Source organism: Octopus sinensis, linkage group LG3 (assembly GCF_006345805.1).
Source record: "Octopus sinensis linkage group LG3, ASM634580v1, whole genome shotgun sequence".
NCBI classification, from domain to species: Eukaryota; Metazoa; Mollusca; class Cephalopoda; order Octopoda; family Octopodidae; genus Octopus; species Octopus sinensis.
In genome coordinates, this window is record NC_042999.1 from 69,719,532 (window position 1) to 69,740,245 (window position 20,714).

At 38.2% G+C, this 20,714-nt stretch overlaps 1 protein-coding gene across 5 annotated transcripts in view; it reads left to right on the forward strand.

Moving 5' to 3' along the window:
• Positions 1-18,326, forward strand: part of LOC115209295 (cytosolic carboxypeptidase 1) — a 93,801-nt gene extending 75,475 nt beyond the window's left edge. For 3 of the 5 annotated variants that reach the window (XM_036501068.1, XM_036501069.1, XM_036501071.1), the window contains 7 exons: positions 4,915-5,023; positions 6,628-6,757; positions 8,695-8,829; positions 10,035-10,211; positions 12,479-12,654; positions 14,017-14,064; positions 17,986-18,326. In XM_036501068.1, coding sequence (XP_036356961.1) covers positions 4,915-5,023; positions 6,628-6,757; positions 8,695-8,829; positions 10,035-10,211; positions 12,479-12,654; positions 14,017-14,064; positions 17,986-18,256 — 1,046 coding nt within the window. In that variant the 3' untranslated portion in view covers positions 18,257-18,326. Of the gene's footprint in view, positions 1-4,914; positions 5,024-6,627; positions 6,758-8,694; positions 8,830-10,034; positions 10,212-12,478; positions 12,655-14,016; positions 14,102-17,985 lie in introns of all 5 variants that reach the window. The other 2 variants (XM_036501072.1, XM_036501070.1) reach the window with 2 other exon arrangements.
• The last annotated feature ends 2,388 nt before the right edge of the window (positions 18,327-20,714 follow it).

Consider the following 20,714-nt stretch of genomic DNA (forward strand, 5'->3'; position numbering starts at 1 on the left):
ACACATGTGAGCATGCGTGTGGAGGGGGAGAGGATATCAGGTGTAGTGTTGGAGAATTTCAGGAAGTCTTGTCTACCAGTTAAACACTGGGGTCAATGTAATTGATAAGTCCCCTCCCCCAAAATTTCAGACCTTGTGCTTTTAGTAGAAAGGATTATTATTATTATTATTATTAAGGTGGTGAGCTGGTAGAATCATTAGCATGCTGGACAAAATGTGTAGTGGCATTTTGTCCATCTTCACATTGTGAGTTTAAATTCTGCCATGGTCAATTTTGCTTTTCATCCTTTCAAGGTCGATAAAATAAGTACCAGTTGAGTACTGGTGTTGATGTAATTGAACTTGCCCCTCCATCCAAACATGCTGGCCTTTTGCTAAAATTTGAAATTATTATTATTATTGAGTGAGAAAACAGTGCATACCATCAAAGTGACACTGGGGTAAAATATACGAAGCCCAGTATACCCATCATGACTACCCGTCTGATAAGGGTACACCAGGCACGTGCATCACAACCATATGTGCGCAACATGGTGATCTAATATCAAGATAAACAGTGCATGACTTTGCAGATGGGGCCCAGTTTGAATTTTGTTCTGGTCGAGTAGCCCATCCCACTCAAAAGGTCCCTGAATAAGGGTTGTTGAAGGACATTGAACGAAACACCCATGTCTCCAAAGGTGAATTATCCAAACCCCAAAGAATCCTTCTCAACGCATGGCTATGATGCTCCCCCACTACTTCTGCTCGTGATCAGAGATGCACATATCGTCAGCCACTAAGGGACATGCTCAACTGATTAAGGTCAAACAACTTACAAGCAAATCTGTGGTATTGAGCAGAATATTTGCTGTAGCTCATCTTTTATACCAAGACAAAACAAGGTACATGATAACACTTCCAATCAGTTAAGATGAGAAGCCATGAGAGCCACTGCCTGGTACTGCATCAGGGCATTTATTATTATTATTATTATTATTATTATTATTATTATTATTCTCGGAGTAGTTGGCGTTAGGAAGAGCATCCAGCCAGATCAGATTGGAGTCTGGTTCACCAAACCTCAATCAAATCATCCAACCCATGCTAGCATGGAAAGCGGACATTAAACGATGATGATGATTATTATTATTGTTGTTATTGTTGTTGTTGTTGTTATTATTATTATTATTGTCTGGTGTTAGGAAGGGCATCCAGCTGTAGAAACATTGCCAGATAAGACCGGAGCCTGGTGCAGCCTTCTGGCTTCCCAGATCCCCAGTCGAACCGTCCAACCCATGCTAGCATGGAGAACGGACGTTAAACGATGATGATGATTTACTTTTAATCTGCATGTTTGATGCAATCACTTGCTGGGGCACACCCAGCGCCCTAGGGCAAGTGAAGGTTAAGAGTTGTTGAAATATAGCTGAAAGCTTGGGGAGGGGAAGTAGAGAAATATCTCCATGTAATATAACACAAACATTTACATTGATAGGGTTTTTCTAAGGATGTGGGCAGTACTTGTTAGCACAATCTTTTGAATTTCCTTGAGACATGGTTCTCCAGGGATATTGTCTAGGTGTTTCTGACATCCCTTTTTTATCATACCTAGGGCACCTACAATAACAGGAACAGTTTTTGTTTTAAGATTCCACATCTTTTGTATTTCGATTTCCAGGTCCTTATATTTACTAAGTTTGTCAAATTCCTTTACAGATATATTTTTATCAGTGGGGACGCTTACCTCTATTAGTCTGCAGGTATTTTCTTCCCTGTCTTTAACAATTATGTCTGGTCGATTAGCCTTGATCGTTCTGTCAATGTTGACTGGAAAATCCCAGAGGATGGTGACATCTTTACCTTCAACAACTGGCTGAGGATGGTGTTCATACCAGTTAGCAGGAGTGCCGAATTTGTAGTGTTTACATATCTTCCAATGTATATACTGTCCTACCCTGTCGTGGCGATTTTTGTATTCGTTTGGTGTCAGCACAGGACATCCCGAAACGAGATGGTCTATTGTTTCGTCAAATGTGTTGCAGAATCTGCATTTAGGGTCAGTACTGTTTCAGAGAACGTTAGCCTGGTAATTTCTGGTAAACAAGCTTTGATCTTGTGCTGCCAGTATGAAGCCTTCATTCTCTACTTTCAATCCTGAACTCTTCAGCCACTGATGGGTTGTTGCTTGGTCTACATCAGCATTTTGGCTTCAGAGAATATATTGTCCATGCAGGGGCTTCTGGCTCCACCGCCTCTCAATTTGATTCTGCCCGTTCTTTTTTGCAGTCTGCTTGATTCGCTTTGCTTGCTTGGTAGCAGTGATTTCCGGCTCTTCATCTGATTCAAGGTTAATGTCTAGTTCCCTTTCGAACTTATAAGCTTCCTTGACAATAGAATGCAGCTTTTTGCTGCTTTCGTGTTCGCACACAAGTCGCAGCATCCAGTCCTTTGTACTAGATAGGCACCTGTTCATTCCTACAGTAGAGGTCTTATAGCACAGCTCTAATTGCATCATTCCTCTCCCCCTGTTGCTTCTAGGTAGGTACAGGCGGTCTACATCTGCCTTAGGGTGGTGCATGTTCTTGGATGTCAGTAATTTTCTTGTCTTCCTGTCCAAGCGTTGGAGTTCCGTAAGGTTCCAGTTAATGATGTTAAAACTGTACTGGACTACTGGAAGTGCCAGGGTGTTAATGGCCTCAATGCAATTTTTGGAGTTGAGTTCAGTCTTCAGTACAAGCCTTATTCTCCTATAGTATTCCTTTCTTATTTTTTCCTTCATAGTAGCATGATGTATACCTTCTCCTTCGTTGATGCCTAGGTATTTGTAACTTTCTTGTGGGTCAAGTTCCTTGATGGTAGTGTCAATAACTAATTTAACAGAAGCTGTTTGCCTGAGCTTGCCTCCTACAAAAGTTGCTTTAGCACACTTATCAAGGCCAAAATCCATTCCGATATCATTGCTAGACTCTTTAACAGTTGTTAGCAGCCCTTCTAGCTCTTGGTCATTCCTGGCAAACAGCTTTAGGTCGTCCATATAGAAAAGGTGGTTTAATGACTTACTAAAAACTTTGTACCCATATCTGGTACTATCCAATTCGTTTGAGAGTGGGATCAGTGCCATGCAAAAAAGTAATGGAGAGAGGGAGTCACCTTGAAAGATGCCTCGTTTGATGTTGATGTTGTTGGACTGGCTCATCCCATTACTGTGGCTTAGAAAGAGATGTGTGTTCCACATGGTCATCCTATTCTGTAAGAATTTTGAGACGACAGGAGAGATCTTGTATATCTCAAGGGCCTTGAGTATCCATTTATGTGGGACACTGTCAAACGCTTTCCTGTAGTCTATCCATGCCATACTCAGGTTTTTGTTATTATTATTATTATCATCATCATCATCATCATCATCATTTATGGCTTCCTTTCATTATAACTTTATTTCAGCTGCCTTAGTACCGGGCATCCTCCGGAGGCCAACAGTAGCAAGGGCACTTTTGTTTCGCTGTGCATGCTAAAATTATCACCACATTTATTCCAATATAGATGGAGAGTGCTTTCCATAGTATATGGGTTGTACCCATCAAGCTTATCTTTTGTAGTTCATGGCTATTGGAGTCACCAGGGAGTTCCTTAATATACTTCTCAGCTCCCTTCTTTATCATTCCCAACGCACCAGTTACTACTGGTATTATCGTAGTACTAAGCTTCCTCATTTTTGTGATTTCAATTTGCAGATCTTTATAGTGAGAAAGCTTTTCTTATGGGACAATTATTATTAAGGTGGCAGAACCATTAGCATGCTGGACAAAATGCTTAGCAGCATTTCACCCATTTTTACGTTCTGAGTCCAAATTTCACCAAGTTTGATTTTGTCTCTCATCCATTCAGGGTTAATGAAATAAATACCAGTTACTCACTAAGGCCGATGTCATCAATTGGCACCTTCCCCATAAAATCTCAGAAAGGATTATTGGTTGGGAGCTGGCAGAATTATTGGTGCAAAATCAGACAATGTTCTTAACGGTATTTTTCTGGCTCATTATATTCTGAGCAGTAGTGTGGCTAGGGGGTGGGGCAGGTGCCCTGGGTGCTGATTGAAGGGAGGCACATATTGAAGGGAGTGGGGCAACTCATCAAAAGCAAAAAAGATGAAACTTTAAACAATTGTATTTTTTTTTTATTCCATTTCATTTCACACATTTAGGTTTTTAATGTTTCAGTCAGGGAAGCTGGTGCATTAACCCTTTTGTTACTGTATTTCTGTTGAGATACTCCATGTTTCTTTCAATTACTTTAAATATAACAAAGAATTTAGTAAAATAACTTAATTATAGTAGAATATTGCAGCTCTCTTGAAGCATTGTGTATTGTTTGTAAAGAATAAAAAGTTTTGAATCGTACAACAATGCACTATAATACAGACAATGGGCTATATACCTGTTGTAATTTACTCATCCATAGTCTGATATGATATTTTGGAATAATATTCCTTCTTCAGATATTCTTAGATAGAGACGCTGCTATAATTGGTTTGATTCCATCTAAGAATATCTAAAGAAGGAATATTATTCCCAAATATCATATCAGACTATGGATGAGTAAATTACAACAGGTATATAACCCATTGTCTGTATTGTAGTGCAATGTTGTACCATTCAAATTTTTTTAACTTAGATATCATTAAGCTAGTGTTAGGAACATAAATTGTGACTAAGGTTTGGTGGAAGATTTTTAATTCAGAACTTGTGGAAACAAGACATTTGTATTACAGAACCAGAGGTGATTTCAGCCTTTCATCCTTTCGGGGTCAGTAAATTAAGTACCAATTGCGTACTGGAGTCAATCTAATCAACCAGCCCCTCCTCCAAAATCTCAGGCCTTGTGCCTAGAGTAGAAAAGAATATGTAACATGAGATCCATTATTATATTCTTCAGGTATTATTGACTTCCTTCTTAGCAACAAACCAAGTGCTCTGAAACTGATGAAGAATCACATCTTCAAGATAATTCCAATGATCAACCCTGATGGTGTTATCAATGGCAGGTGAGTATTTTGGGGGGAAAATATGTTTTCATGCCATTTTCTTTACTCTCTTATTCTTTTGCTTGTTTTAGTCATTGGACTGTGGCCATGCTGGAAGCACAGACTTAATGGGTTTAATCAATCAAATAAGCCCTGACCACTCTATTTGTGAGATTGGTGGTCGTTGCCAGTGCCGTCTGACTGACTCCCGTGCCGTCTGACTGACTCCCGTGCCGTCTGACTGACTCCCGTGCCGTCTGACTGACTCCCGTGCCGTCTGACTGACTCCCGTGCCGTCTGACTGACTCCCGTGCCAGTGACACGTAAAAAGCACCAATTGAGCATGGTCAATGCCAGTACCACCTGACTGGCTCCCGTGCTGGTAGCATGCAAAAAGTATCCACTACACTCTTGGAGTAGTTGGTGTTAGGAAGGGCATTCAGCTGTAGAAACCTTGCCAGATCAGATTGGAACCTTGTGCAGCTTTCTGGCTTGCCAGTCCTCAGTCAAACCATCCAACCCATGCCAGCATGGAAAGCAGACGTTAAATGATGATGATGATGTACTAATTATATTGATCACTTTTTGCCAAACCTCTAAGTTATGGGAATGTAAACAAACACCAGTTGTCAAACAGTAGAGGGACACACACACACACACACCATCATCATCATCATCATCATCATCATCATTTAATATCCACCTTCTTTGCTGGCATAGGTTGGATGGTTTAACAGGGATCCAATGGGTCAAGGCTTTTAATCTGGGGCTAAAGTAGAAAACACCTGCCCAAGGTGCCACACAGTGAAATTGAACCCGCAGCCATGTGGTTGAAAAGCAATGAGTCAAGGTTTCTATGGCTGGATGCCCTTCCCAATGCTGACCACTTTACAGAGTGTTCTTGATGCCCTTTTCATGGCACAAATGAGGTTGCCATGTAATTCAAAGAACCCCTTTGCTTGGTTGGGAGTTTAGTAGAGAGGGAAGCAGATTTATGTTGAGTTTTCAGGGATTCAAATGTGATAAAATGGTAGCAACAGGTTTCTTATATATTACAGGATAACCCTGTATCTCCTCTACAACAACAGGTTTGTTTTGTAGAGGAGATACGGCAAAGGAAAGAAAGAAATCCCCCTTCCAAAAAAAGGCTCTCTTACACTATTCTTACATCTATTTTCTTTCCTCCACCTCAATCTCTATCTTGTATCACATTGAAACTAACTATGACTTAATTTTTCCTCTCACACCGTCTCCGATGAAGGGATATTATTAATTAATATCCTAGAAACAGCTGTAAGACCTTCTATCTATAAATGGTCTAATATCTATACAGTCTTGGTTTTTTATCTTATTACACAAAAAATTCTTATATACACACGCTGACATAGAACCAACGTTGAACCCTTTATTCGCAATATTACCGAATCTGGAACTTAACTATGGTCTGTCTATAGCACTTTTTCAGCATTACCTGACACCTTTGAGTCTCAATGACACCATTATCTCCTATATATATATATTTGTTAGTCCTGGTGATCATTATTATTGTTGTTGTTGTTATTATTATTATTATCATTATTATTATTATTATTATTATTATTATTATTATTATTATTATCTCCTAGTCACCGCTGCTCCTTGGCTGGAAATGATTTGAATCGACGCTGGCTGTACCCTTGTGCAAAACTTCATCCAATAATATTCCATGCTAAAGGGGTTCTCTCTTACATGAAGCTCATTAATAAATTACCAACAGTAAGTACTCTTGTCAGCTGGAGTGAAGCACCAATTCCTGCTTGTGTTTTATTCATTTGTTCAGGCTACATGTTATGTTCATGTGGGCATCGTGTTTTGATGAGTCATCTTGGTCCAATTCAGTTCTTACCCCTCCTAGGCAGGTCAAAGGACTGTGTCTTGCTCCCTTCCATTCGTAATTATAGCGACAGAGTGAAATAAAAAGACTGTCTATTCTGTGTTGAGACCAACACCATAAAAGACAGAGTTGAAGAGAGGAGAACAGTGGAAGATGCAATAATGTTAGTGTATGAACCAGTGTTTAGTTGTCAACCATCTCTTGTCTATAGGCACCCTTGTTTATATAATAATAATAATGAAATTATTGTGTATAGTGCTCAGGTGCACTACAACTCATCAAAGGTGCATGTACAGTAAATAGAATTATGTACAAAAGTCAGGAAAGTGAACAGTGTATGAGTCATGATATATATGTGTGCATGCGAAGGGAGTGGGGGATATCAGGTGTAGTGTTGGAGAATTTCAAGAAGCATGGAGGTTTTACAGGATACCATTCTATTCTGGTGGACCCCATAGCCATTTGATGTTGAAAAACTAGTTTTATAGATACTTCTTTCAAAATCCCCATTTTGTTTTCCACACATTAACTTGTGTAGGTTGAACTATGTAAAATGTCAGAGAAGGAAACTGAGCTGTTTCTTGTAATAAATACAGCTAAAGCTAAAGTTTTTCATGGACCCTTAATATACTACTGTGGGTCCTCAGTTTACTATTTTGCTTGCATGGACTCCCCAAAATCTTATGCGGACCTCAAGAGATGATATGAACCCAGGTTGAGAACCACTGATAGAAACATAGTCAACAAAATAGGACTAAACATACCCCACCCAGCATCTCTGTCCCAGCTGATATCTTGTTCATTAATCACGTTTTGGAGGAGATTGCAAGACAAAGTGTCACTTAATGTTATTTAGAAGTTTTTGTGTGTGGAGAGCTCTTTGTTGAAGTGTCACTTAACATCACTTCTGGTACTGGGGAGACATTTTGACATAATATGTTACTTTGTGGAAATGCAAGCATGGCCTCGCACATAAAAAGCACCTCCCGATCATGGCCGTTGCCCGCCTCACCTGGCACCTGTGCCAGTGGCACATAAAAACCACCCACTGCACTTACGGAGTGGTTGGTGTTAGGAAGGGCATCCAGCTGTAGAAACACTGCCAGATCAGACTGGGCCCGGTGCAGCCTCCTCGCTTCCCAGACTCCAGTCGAACCGTCCGACCCATGCTAGCATGGAAAGCGGACGTTAAACGATGAGAAGGAGGAGGAAGACTGCATTTCATGGTGAAGATTCACTAGTAGAGGTACCACCTCCTACAAACAGAACAAAATGGCAGAGGCACAAAGGAAATATGAACTACGCAAGTCCAGAGCTAACTCCTGATCTGCAGCAGAACCTTCTAAACACACATCAAACTGATTGGCCATAGCTGGACACACCATGCCCCGTCTTCTTCTCCCATGGGATGTCCTTGGTCATCGTCGACAATAATGGATAAACTAATGATAATTGTGATAGAAAATGACATTAACTGACATTTGGTGGGAGGGGGCTAGTTGGTTATATCATCTCCAGTGTTTCACTAGTACTTAATTTATTGACCCCCAAAGGGATGAAAAGCAAAGCTGACTTCAGTGGAACTTGAACTCAGAACATAAGGACAGATGAAATGCCATTAAGCCAGGAGGAGGAGAAGAAGATACGGGATGGGTGACTTTGAAAGACAAGGTATCATTTGTGGGTGTTGAGATATTATGGAATATATTATCTAGTGGCAGTGAGAGACATTGTAAGACACTAACATAAAATGTCACTACATGAGACCGTCGAACCCTGCTGTAGATATTTACTTTGGTTGATCTTTGTTTGCTTCTAGATTTACTGTGATCTACACGGACACTCTCAGAAAAAGAACATCTTTCTTTATGGTTGTTCTCCTTTAAAATCTTGGCAAACGCTCGATGCAGACAATCCTACATACCATGAATGGGGTGAGGATATTTCATACCAAGTAAGTATCATTGTTTTTCCCTTTTTCAGTTATCCCATTTTTTTTTACATTATTTTAATTTTCCTAATCTTCACTGTGCAGTGGAGAAATGTGTTGCTGTATGTGGTTATCTCCCTTTACATTCTAATTTCAAATCTTACAGAGGTTGACTTTTCTTTCTTTCAAGTTTCTGGGGGTCAGTGAATTAAGTACCCAGGGGCGTAGCTAGGGTAAAAGGTGTCCGAGGCAAGCATCAAAATTGCACCCCACTCCAACCAAAAGGTGGAAATTCACATAAAGATGGCTCAGTTAGAAAATGATCTTAGTCAAAACTGTGCCCCCCTCAAAGTGACGCCCATGGCATATGCCCTGCTTGCTCCACCCTAGCTCCGCTCTTGTAAGTACTACCAGGTAAATACAGATATTGAACTAACTGACCCTTTCCGCCTCAACATTCTAACTTTGTGGTCTTATACCTCTGTTAGAAAGCCTTATCATTTATATATTTTGTTTCATTTTGAGTTTCTTTATGCTACGGTATGTGATAGTTAGTCAAAGATTAAGGGCGATAACTCTGTAAAGAAACCCATTCCATACGACAGCCTTGAGGGCAAATTTTGCTGTGAACTCTTCTCTATTTGTGACCAGAGACTCCCATTAACATAGAATGAATCTAAGTTACTGTTTCCGATTGTTTAGAAAAGCAGATGTTTTGGTGCCACACTGCGTAGATGGATAATATGGTTCATGCATTCAAATATAAGTAAAACTAATCTAAATATCACAGCATCAACCAAACTATCAGATGGTTATACACTGCCAGTCACAATGCGCTTTCATTTCTGTCTTGATTGTGCCATTCTTTTCTATCTTGGCGCAAATTGCTTAATTATATTATCATCCCATCATCACAGAGGCCTTCCAAGTGAACTTTTCCAATTTCTTGGATACCACTCGGCAACTACACTGGTCCACCTGTTGTTTGTGAACCTTGTGACATGTCCCGACCCAAGGGAACTTGTGTTTTTCAGCATTCTGCGATGACATTGTTCACTCTGTTCTAATCTGTAGAAAATTTTGGAAATTCAAACTTCGTGTACAAAACTGAAATTGTACGTATCATTTCAATATGGTGTTCCTAATTATGGACACCATAACAATGACCAGTGTAAGTGTTTTCAATATGAACCCGATGTGCATTGAATGTTGTCCATTGTTTTTCTTAGATCCTGCCATACATACTCAATCAAACAGCTGCAGCATTTTCACTAGAAGATTCTCAATTCCATGTTGAAGAGATTAAAGAAACGTCCGCTCGGGTAGTTGTCTGGAGACAACTCGGTGTTGTGAATAGTTATTGCATGGAAAGTACGTTTTGTGGCTTTGATCAGGGAACATACAGGGTAAGCTTTTACTTCTTCTTCTTTGGTCATTGAAAACCAAAATTATTTTCTTTCTCTGTGAATTACCATTTTCTCTGATAGCATTTAAAAAAATTATTTGGATTAATTTTTTTTCTTTTTCGTGTTGGATCCTTCCTTTTCTATTTCTTTGAGTCTTTATCTCTGTTTTCTCTATGCTGGCAATAATAATAATAATAATAATAATAATAATAATTCTCTGATGCAGTACCAAGCAGTGGCTCTCCTGGCTTCTCATCTTAACTGATTGGAAGTGTCATCGTGTACATTGTTTTGTCTTGGTATAAAAGACGGGCTACAGCAAATATTCTGCTCAATACCACAGATTTGCTTATCACTTGTTTGACCTTAACCAGTGGCTGATGATATGTGCATCTCTGATCACGAGCAGAAGTAGTGGGGGAGCATCATAGCCATGTGTTGAGAGGTATTCTTTGGGGTTTGAATAATTCACCTTTGGAGACATGGGTGTTTCATTCAACATCCTTAAACAACTCTTATTCAGGGACCTTTTGAGTAGGATGGGCTACTTGACATGAAGAAAATTCTAACTGGGCCCCACCTGCAAGGTCATGTGCTGTTTATCTTGATATTAGATCACCATGTCGTGCACATATGGTTGTGGTGGATATGCCTGGTGTACCCTTATCTTCTTCTTCTCCTTTCCTTCTCCTGGCTTAGTGGCATTTCATCTGTCCATATGTTCTGAGTTCAAGTTCCACTGAAGTCAGCTTTGCTTTTCATCCCTTTGGGGGTCAATAAATTAAGTACTAGTGAAACACTGGAGATGATATAACCAACTAGCCCCCTCCCCACCAAATTTCAGGCCTTGTGCCTCCAGTAGAAAATATTATTATTATTATTATTATTAAAGCAGTGAGCTGGCAAAACCTTTGGCTTTGCAGCATTTCATCCATCTTTACATTCTGAGTTCAAATTTCACCATGGCTGAATTGACCTTTTATCCTTTTGATAGAATAAGTACCAGTCATACACCTGGGTTGATGCAATGGTTCCTCCTCCAAAATTTCAGGCCTTGTGTCTTTCATAGAAAAGATTATTATTATTATTATTATTATTATTATTATGTGATGAAAATTCTCAGCTTATACTGCTGGGTATGATGGAAAGTGTCAGCTGTCCACACCCAGCAGACTAAGATGACACTTGTATACTTGGCATGCTTCAAAAACCCTGTGAAGAATTCTTGAAGTTCCAAGCAATGCTGATTGTTGTAGGTGTTTTACCTTCACACTTGCACCAATCTTTTTCAGTCGTGTTGGCAGTTGAGTGCTGATACTTCCAAGTGCCCCAATTACTATTGGTATCATGTCTACTCTCCTTATTGACCACAACCTTCGTATTTCCTTCTTCATTGACCACAACCTTCGTATTTCCCTCTTCATTGACCACAACCTTTGTATTTCCTTCTTCATTGACCACAACCTTCGTATTTCCCTCTTCATTGACCACAACCTTCGTATTTCCCTCTTCATTGACCACAACCTTCGTATTTCCCTCTTCATTGACCACAACCTTTGTATTTCCCTCTTCATTGACCACAACCTTTGTATTTCCCTCTTCATTGACCACAACCTTTGTATTTCTCTTTTCATTGACCACAACTTTCATATTTTTCTTTTCATTGACCACAACCTTTGTATTTCCCTCTTCATTGACCACAACCTTTGTATTTCCTTCTTCATTGACCACAACCTTCGTATTTCCCTCTTCATTGACCACAACCTTGTATTTCCCTCTTCATTGACCACAACCTTCGTATTTCCCTCTTCATTGACCACAACCTTTGTATTTCCTCTTCATTGACCACAACCTTTGTATTTCCCTCTTCATTGACCACAACCTTTGTATTTCTCTTTTCATTGACCACAACTTTCATATTTTTCTTTTCATTGACCACAACCTTTGTATTTCCCTCTTCATTGACCACAACCTTTGTATTTCCTTCTTCATTGACCACAACCTTCGTATTTCCCTCTTCATTGACCACAACCTTTGTATTTCCCTCTTCATTGACCACAACCTTCGTATTTTCCTCTTCATTGACCACAACCTTTGTATTTCCCTCTTCATTGACCACAACCTTTGTATTTCCTTCTTCATTGACCACAACCTTCGTATTTCTCTTTTCATTGACCACAACCTTCGTATTTCCTTATTCATTGACCACAACTTTTGTATTTCCAATTATTATCATTATCATTATCGTTATTATTTTTTATTTTTAGAACACCCAGGTTTCCACTCATCACTTACAAGAGATGGGACGTCAGTTCTGTGAAGGTATTCTGCTCCTAAGCCAGATTCCATTGGAGGAGCAGAACATTCTTTGTATTCCCAGTAGCCCGCTTAGTCCCAACAACAGCCAACTGAGTCTCAGCCATAAGATGGCCAGTATAAACAGGTTTTGTAGAAAGTTTCAACTTATTCATTCATGTTTCCTTGATGTTCTGATTCTGTACCTCTGTCTCTCTATGTTTTGTGTTCTAGCCCTACCAGGATCGTCTTTGACTAAATCCACAGATGTTACTCATATTATAATCCCTATTTTACAGAGATGTACTTGCATAGCGAGTGACTTGATCTGAGATCGTGTGCTGGAACAAAAACAATTGCAGCGTGGAAGGTGTTTAGCATGAAGTTTTGTCAGTGAACAGGTCGCTGTCTCAAAGCGACGAAAATATTTTGATAAATTAAATTTAAATGAAGTGAATCTAACAATTTTTGTGTGTTTCTTAAATGGTTTATAAACACCTTCCATGCTGCAATCCTTATTTTATCCTCCCTGAAAAGAGGGTGAAGAAAATAGGTGCAGGCGTGGCTTTACAGACACAGCCATTGCTCTATAGGTGCCGGCATGGCTGTGCAGTAAGAGGCTTGCTTCCCAGTCACATGGTTCTGGGTTCAGTCCCACTGCATGGCACCTTAGGCAAATGTCTTCTACTGTAGCCTCAGACAGACCAAAGCCTTGTGAGTGGATTTGGTAGATGGAAACTGAAAGAAGCATGTCGTGTGTATGTGTGTGTGTATGTCTTTGTGTCTGTGTTTGTCCCCTACCACTGCTTGACAACTGGTGTTGGATCAATAGAATAAATGCTAGTCTTAAAAAATATATAAGTACTGGGCTTGATTCATTCAGCTAAAAATTCTTCAAGGTGGTGCCCCAGCATGGCCACAGCCTAATGACTGAAACAAGAAAAAGCTAAAAAGTACAAATTGGTTATAAACTAGTGATTATCTTGATCCTGCCTTTCATTCCCCATGATCTTGCAAACTGCAAATTAATAGAAGTACCATGCTGAAACACAAATCTCTCAGCCCTCACCTTCAATCCAATGAAATCCTTGATTTCTTTCCCAATGAAACTAATGTGGCTCATGTTAAGTTAGAATTCCTGTGAGTTAATAAGAGAAGTGAATGATGGATGGAAGAAAGTTCCTGGGTGTCTCAACTCCAGGATATCTTCTTGATGTTTTTAGTGTTTGTAATTCTTTTTGCTATTGTTGTGACAGATTGGGTGGTTATGTTCCAAATTGGGGGATATTTCTATAGTAGGTGTTCACAGTAGCAGTGTAAAACCAAGAGAAGCTGTTTTAATTAAATGTGGATAAAACTGCCAATTTCATGGGTTGTTTCACAATAAATCAACATATTTTTGACAGAACATTTTTATACCCTCACTTATTTCATCACATGTTCAATCATTCACATGTACAGACAGACAAAAAAACACATTGAAAATAAATACATTCTTTTCTATCTGTAGGCTCCGCATTAAAAGAAGGAGCAAGCCCCAAAATGTCAGGCATGAAAGGTAAAATAAAATGCATGGAGAAGAAAAGGAATTCTATGTAAATATAGTACAAGCACAAATGTGTGTAGATAGATATCTAGATTTTTGTTTAGTAAAGTGCCACCTTCTACCATTCCTTTCATTCTCTTTTATTTGTATATCTGGAAAGTATCTATACTTTCTTCATTTTTTTTTTTTTTGTAATTTCCAGTAGAAAATCCTAAAAATGGTCAATACACTGTAGAGTTAGAAGCATGTTGGATTTGATAAATGTTTGTTTGTTGTATGTAAGGAAAAGAAGGATATACATATGAACTGGAAAATTTTGTGCAACCAGCTTTATGGTCAGTTGTGAAGAGTATAGTTGAACGAAAAGGTTGATCACATGGAATCTTCAGATCTAGGTACCTAATAAGATTGTGTTACATATGACATATTATACACACACACACACGTGCACGCACACATATATTTGCATCCAAAGTGGAGACCAGTGTCAACTCTTCCATGTGGCACACTTGAACAATTGTGAATATCTCTTCACATGAAACCATTGGTTGCCTTGTTAAACTACAAATAAAGTATGTATGTAGATAACTTGATATAGATATACAGATATTTATTTCACATTCACTGATGTGTACATTTCACCAATGCCAATGATACAAAACCATTTTTGTCTGAGAAAATAATCTGTATTACCAAAATGATATATATTATCTATCTACATGCATACATACACGAACACACACATACATTCATTCATTCATTAGCTCTGCATAGTTAGTGCAGAGCACTTAATACTCAATTTACCCATCAGATTATAGAGTCACTATTCAGTGTTGATGGTGTAGTTCTTCAGAGGAACAGTACACTCTCTGAAATATTATAACGACTGTTATGAACTTCCTCATCACATGGTCATTATCTGGTTTTCTGATTGGATCTCATAAATTAATGGCTGCTGGACTGCTGTTAGTTCAGTCGTAATGCACTGAAATTTCTTACATCATCATCATTCTTTTTGCCTGTATTTTGATATTAACTTTTGCTTTTTATTGAGTAGTTTAAAATTTTGCATAATGCTATGGACTTTTTCTGTGAAGCAATTTCCACATTTCTTGGTGTTGTGTGTTTTGGTAAAGCTCCATTTTTCTGAGTTTTCACTACCTGGCATTTTGAAAATGTTTCACTTGATTTATGAATGTGCTGCATTAACCCTTTTATTACCGTATTTCTATTGAAATATACTGGTTTTAATTAATTTTGAAAATAACAAAGAATTTAGTAAAATAAATGTCTGTATTGGTTTCAAATTTTGGCACAAGGCCAGCAATTTGCAGAGAGGGGTTAAGTCAATTAAATCAACCCCAGTGCTCTCTACTGGTAGTCATTTTATTGACCACAAAAGGATAAAAGGCAAGTCAGACCTGATAGAATTTGAACCCATAATGTAAAGACATTTTCCCTAGCATGCTAACAATTCTGCCAGCTCAAAGCCTTTAAAATATATGAATGAAAGGCAGAGATGGCTTTGGCAAGATTTGGACTCTGAGCATAGAGAGTGGAAACAAATACCTATTTCTTTACTACCCACAAGGGGCTAAATACAGAGAGTACAAACAAGGACCGACAAACAGATTAAGTCGATTATATCGACCCTAGTGCATAACTGGTACTTATTTAATCGACCCCGAAAGGATGAAAGGCAAAGTCGACCTCGGCGGAATTTGAACTCAGAACGTAGTGGCAGACAAAATACTGCTAAGCCTTTCGCCCAGCGTGTTAATGTTTCTGCCAGCTCACCACCTCACCTAAACAAATACTGTTTAGCAATTTATCTGATGCTCTAATGTCACTGCCTATTGGCTATCTGAAACAATAACTTTCAGTATTGTAATGATTTTTGGAACATAAATTAACATGTAATTATGATGGAATGCTTTAAATAATATCATTTTAAGACAGAGATTGTATCATAGAACCAGAGGCAGTTTCAGTTGGTACGGTACTAAAACGGTTAACTTGTCCCTATGTTCTCTCCTCTCTCACCTTAATTTGCATGAACTGCTGTTGTAAAACCTAAACATATTCAGTACAGTGTGGTCATCTTGTTCTGGTATTTGTGTTAATGTGTAGATTAGTCCCTTATTAGACACATTAGCAACCCCAGATATAAAATGGATAGTTCACTAATTCTGACTTTTTTTTTATGACAGATTTGTCCTTTTAGCTCTTCATTTTGCTTTTTTGGCTACTAAAAATAGAGGGTAATTTTAAATCATAAATATTTGTGTATCTATGCACAATGCTCTTCTGATAAATGTTTTGATACCAACATCCTTTCTACCCTGGGTACAGGGCCTGATATTTGGGGGTGGGTTGATTGCATTGACCCCAGCATTCGACTGGTACTTATTTCACTCCCTCTGAAAGGTGTCTTGGTATTAATATCATCATAAATACTGGACAAAAAGCTTAGTTATATTTAAATTAATTGAAAGAAACACAGAGTATATCAACAGAAATATGTTAAGAAAAGTGTTAAAATATATAATAGAGGAACAATTCTTAACCCTTTTGATACCAACCTGGCTGAAACCGGCTCTGGCTCTGAAGTACAAATGTCTTGTTTTCATAAGTTTTGAATTAAAATCTTTCACCAAACCTTAGTCACAATTTATGTTCCTAATACTAGCTTAATGATAACTAAGTTATTTTACTAAATTCTTTGTTATATTTAGAATAATTGAAAGAAATACAGAGCATCTCAACAGAAATATGGTAAGAAAAGTGTTAAAATATATAATAGAGAAACAATTCTTAACCCATTTGATACCAACCTGGCTGAAACCTCTTCTGGCTCTGTAGTACAAATGTCTTGTTTTCATAAGTTTTGAATTAAAATCTTCCACCAAACAGAAATATGGTAACAAAAAGGTTAAACTGTGACTGTGTTTGTTTTGATGATTAGGGTTGCTGTTCATCAAGTGAATGGAACAGCCTACCCAGGAAATTAACATACAAGTGGCTGAGCACTCTACAGACATGCATACCCTTAATGTAGTTCTCAGGGATATTTAGTGTGATATAGAATATGACAAAGCTGGCCCTTTGAAATACAAGTCCAATTCATTTTTGCCAGCTTAGTGGATTGGAGCAATGTGAAATAAAGGGTCTTGCTCAAGGACATAATGTGCTATTGGGAATTGAACTCATAACCTTACTGTCATGAGTTGAATACCTTAACTATTAATCCACATACCTTCACTAATATTTAATAATTATATTTAACAGTTCTTTCTATTATAGGCACATCATCATCATCATCATTTAACATGCGGTTTACATGCTGGCATGGGCTGGATGGGTTGACTGAGGACTCACAAGCCAGGGGGCTGCACCAGCTCCAATCTGATTTGAAAAGGTTTCTACAGCTGGATGCCCTTCCAAATGCCAACCACCCCAAGAGTGTAGTGGGTGCTTTTTACGTGCCACCAGTACAGGAGCCAGTCAGGGGGCACTGGCATTGACTACATTTGGATGGTGCCTTTTACATGCCACCGGCATGGGAGCCAGTCAGTGGGTACCGGCATTGACCATGTTCAGATGGTGCTTGAGGGAGGGGGATGGTCGATTACAACAACCCCAGTACTCAACTGGTACTTAATTTATTGATCCTGAAAGATGAAAGGTAAAGTCGACCTCTGCAGAATTTGAACTCAGAATGTAGCAACAGGTGAAACACCACTAAGCATTTTGTACAGCGTGCTAACAATTCTGCCAGCTTGCCACCTTAATAATTATATTTAATAATAATAATAATAATGATAATGATAATTGTAATATTTAATAATTTAATTCAATATTTAATAATTCCTAGTGTCTAATAATTTATCAAATGCTGCTTGAGCCTAAGAATGTTTCTTCTTTACTTTGCAGTGATACCCAGGTGGATGAGGTGCAGGGCAAACAGGGCCTGGTTGGGGCAGATGGCGACAAAGTCTGCCTGGAAACAAACAATAAAGATTCTGGAAATTCCGAAGAAGATAAAGACAATGAAGACGATGAGTATGATAATGATGGAGAAGAGGAGGTGGATGACAATGAGGAGGATGAGGAAGAGGAGGATGACGATGAAGATGATGATGAAAATAATAATAATGATGAGAGTAGCGATGAAGCTTGTGAAATCGTTTCTTTGCCTTCATGAGGCAAGTTTTATAGCATTAAGGCAACACAGATCTGGCCCCTTTAAAAATATTTGGCTTCATGTAAAAAAATATGGAAAACATGATCTCAAGAAGACCCTATTTTTTATTTACTTTTTATGTATACACTATATATACCACTATATATACACTATATATATATATATACATATATATATATACATACATATATATATATAGATACATATATATATATATATACACACACATATATATACATACATATATATATCCGTACATATATGTGTATCTATATGTATATATATTTGTGTGTGTATGTATGTATGTATATATATATATATATATATTTATGTATATATATATTTATGTATATATATATATTTTGTTGTTCTTCCAATGATAAACTGTCATTAAAATTTTTTTTTAATCTGTAAACACAGTGCCTTTGAACATTTTAATTGTTTTATAAATTTATTTATTTTAATGGGTTTATTAAATGGAAAATTTATTTTAATGTCTTGTTTATTTCAATGGGTTGTGTATACATATATATATTTATTTATTTATATTTATTTATGTATTTATTTATTTCAAAACTTTTGTTTTTATTGATGTTGTTTTTTGTTGTTGTCATTGTTGTTGTTTGTTTGTTTTTGTTAATTACTATTAACTATAGTTAACGTTGTGAGTATTCTGATTAATTAAAATATATTGTAATAAACATACAATACAAAATAATTAAAGAGTACTTTGGAAATGTTTGCTGTCTCATTATTATAATTAATTTTAGATTTGTTTCTACATTTGTATGGTCCTGTGGTTAAGAAGCTTGTTTTGGAACCACAGGGTTTCAAGTTCAGTTCCACTGTGTGGCACCTTAGGCAAGTGTCTTCCACTATAGCCCCAGGCTGACCAATGCTTTCTGAGTGAATTTAGTAGATGGAAATTGTGTGGAAGCCTGTCATATGTATGTGCAGGTTATGTTTGTATTGACAAACACTGTTTCATGACTGGTGTTGGTTTGTTTGCTTCCATAACTTAGCAGTTCAACAAAAGAGGTTGATGGAATTGGTACCAGACTTAAAAATAAGTACTGGAGTTGTTTTGTTCAACTAAACTTCAAGGTAGTGCTCCAGCATGGCCACAGTCCATGCTTTGACCAGATCTAATTAACTCAATTGATCACATACTTGAAAAGCATGGGTATGACTGTGTGGTTAAGAAGCTGACTTCCCAACCATGTGGGAGGACCTACATGGTTCAGTCCTGCTGCATGGTGGCTTGGGCACATGTCTTGTGCTATAGACTTAGGTTGACCAAAGCTTTGTGAGTGATTTGAAAGACAGAAACTGAAAGCCCATTGTATAAATTTCAACTGTGTGTATGTGTGTGTCCGTGTGTCCTTGTCTAACTTTGCATCATTTGATAGTTGTAAATGAGCTTCATTGTCATACGAGTGGGGTTGTTCGTTTCCAGTCTTCCATGAAGAACATATCTGGCCATGGGGAAATATTACCTTGTTTGGAAACAGGTGAGGGTTTCTAACAAAATAAGCATCCAGCCATAGAAATCTAGTTCCATCTGATCCATTCAATGCACTCCAACTCCCCATTTTCAATACTGCCAGCCATCTCTCTCTCTCTCCCCTCTGGGCCATGCCTAGGGTCACCCATCATTTACTCTTCCCTTTGCCCACTTCTGCTATTTCCCTTCACTCCCTTCCAATCTACACCCCAATTCCTCTATCTCCCATCATACTGTAGCTTCTTTCACCCATCCATTCTACTCTTCTGGATGTCATTAATCTCTCTGGATAAAACAAAGTCCTGAGAACCATTTAGTCCTATCTTACTGAGGACTTGTTAACCTCTCTAGTGCTGGAGTAAAAAAAATAGATAAAACACTCACTACACTCTGTAAAGTGGTGGACAATGGGAAGGGCATCCAACTGCAGAATCCTAGCCAGATGCCATGTACAAACACCAGTCTGTGGGCAGCAGTGGCTTGCATTAAGAAATGGGCCAAATCATGATGACATGGTCCAACCTTTACTAATGTGGAAAGCAGATGTAAAACCATCATCATTTAATGCCTGTTTTTCCATACCGGCATGGGTTGGACAGTTTGACAGGAGCTTCCAAGGCCAGGGCCCACACCAGATTCCATAGTCTGTTTTGACTTGGTTTCTACAGCTGGATGCCCTTCCTAATGCCAACCACTTTACAGAGTATGATGATGGCGAGTGAATCATTCAAACTATATGAAATATATAAAATCATTACAGTATGTTAAGTTACTTAGCCATTATAGAAATCCTCTCAGCCATTGCATGTCAAATAAAACATTGATGTCGTTGTTGTTTAGTCCCAGGTGCATGGCTTAGACGTTTGGGTATTCAGCTCATGATCATGTGGTTGTGAGTTCAATACCCAACAGCACATTGAGCAAGATGTTTTATTCCACATTACTCCAGTCCAC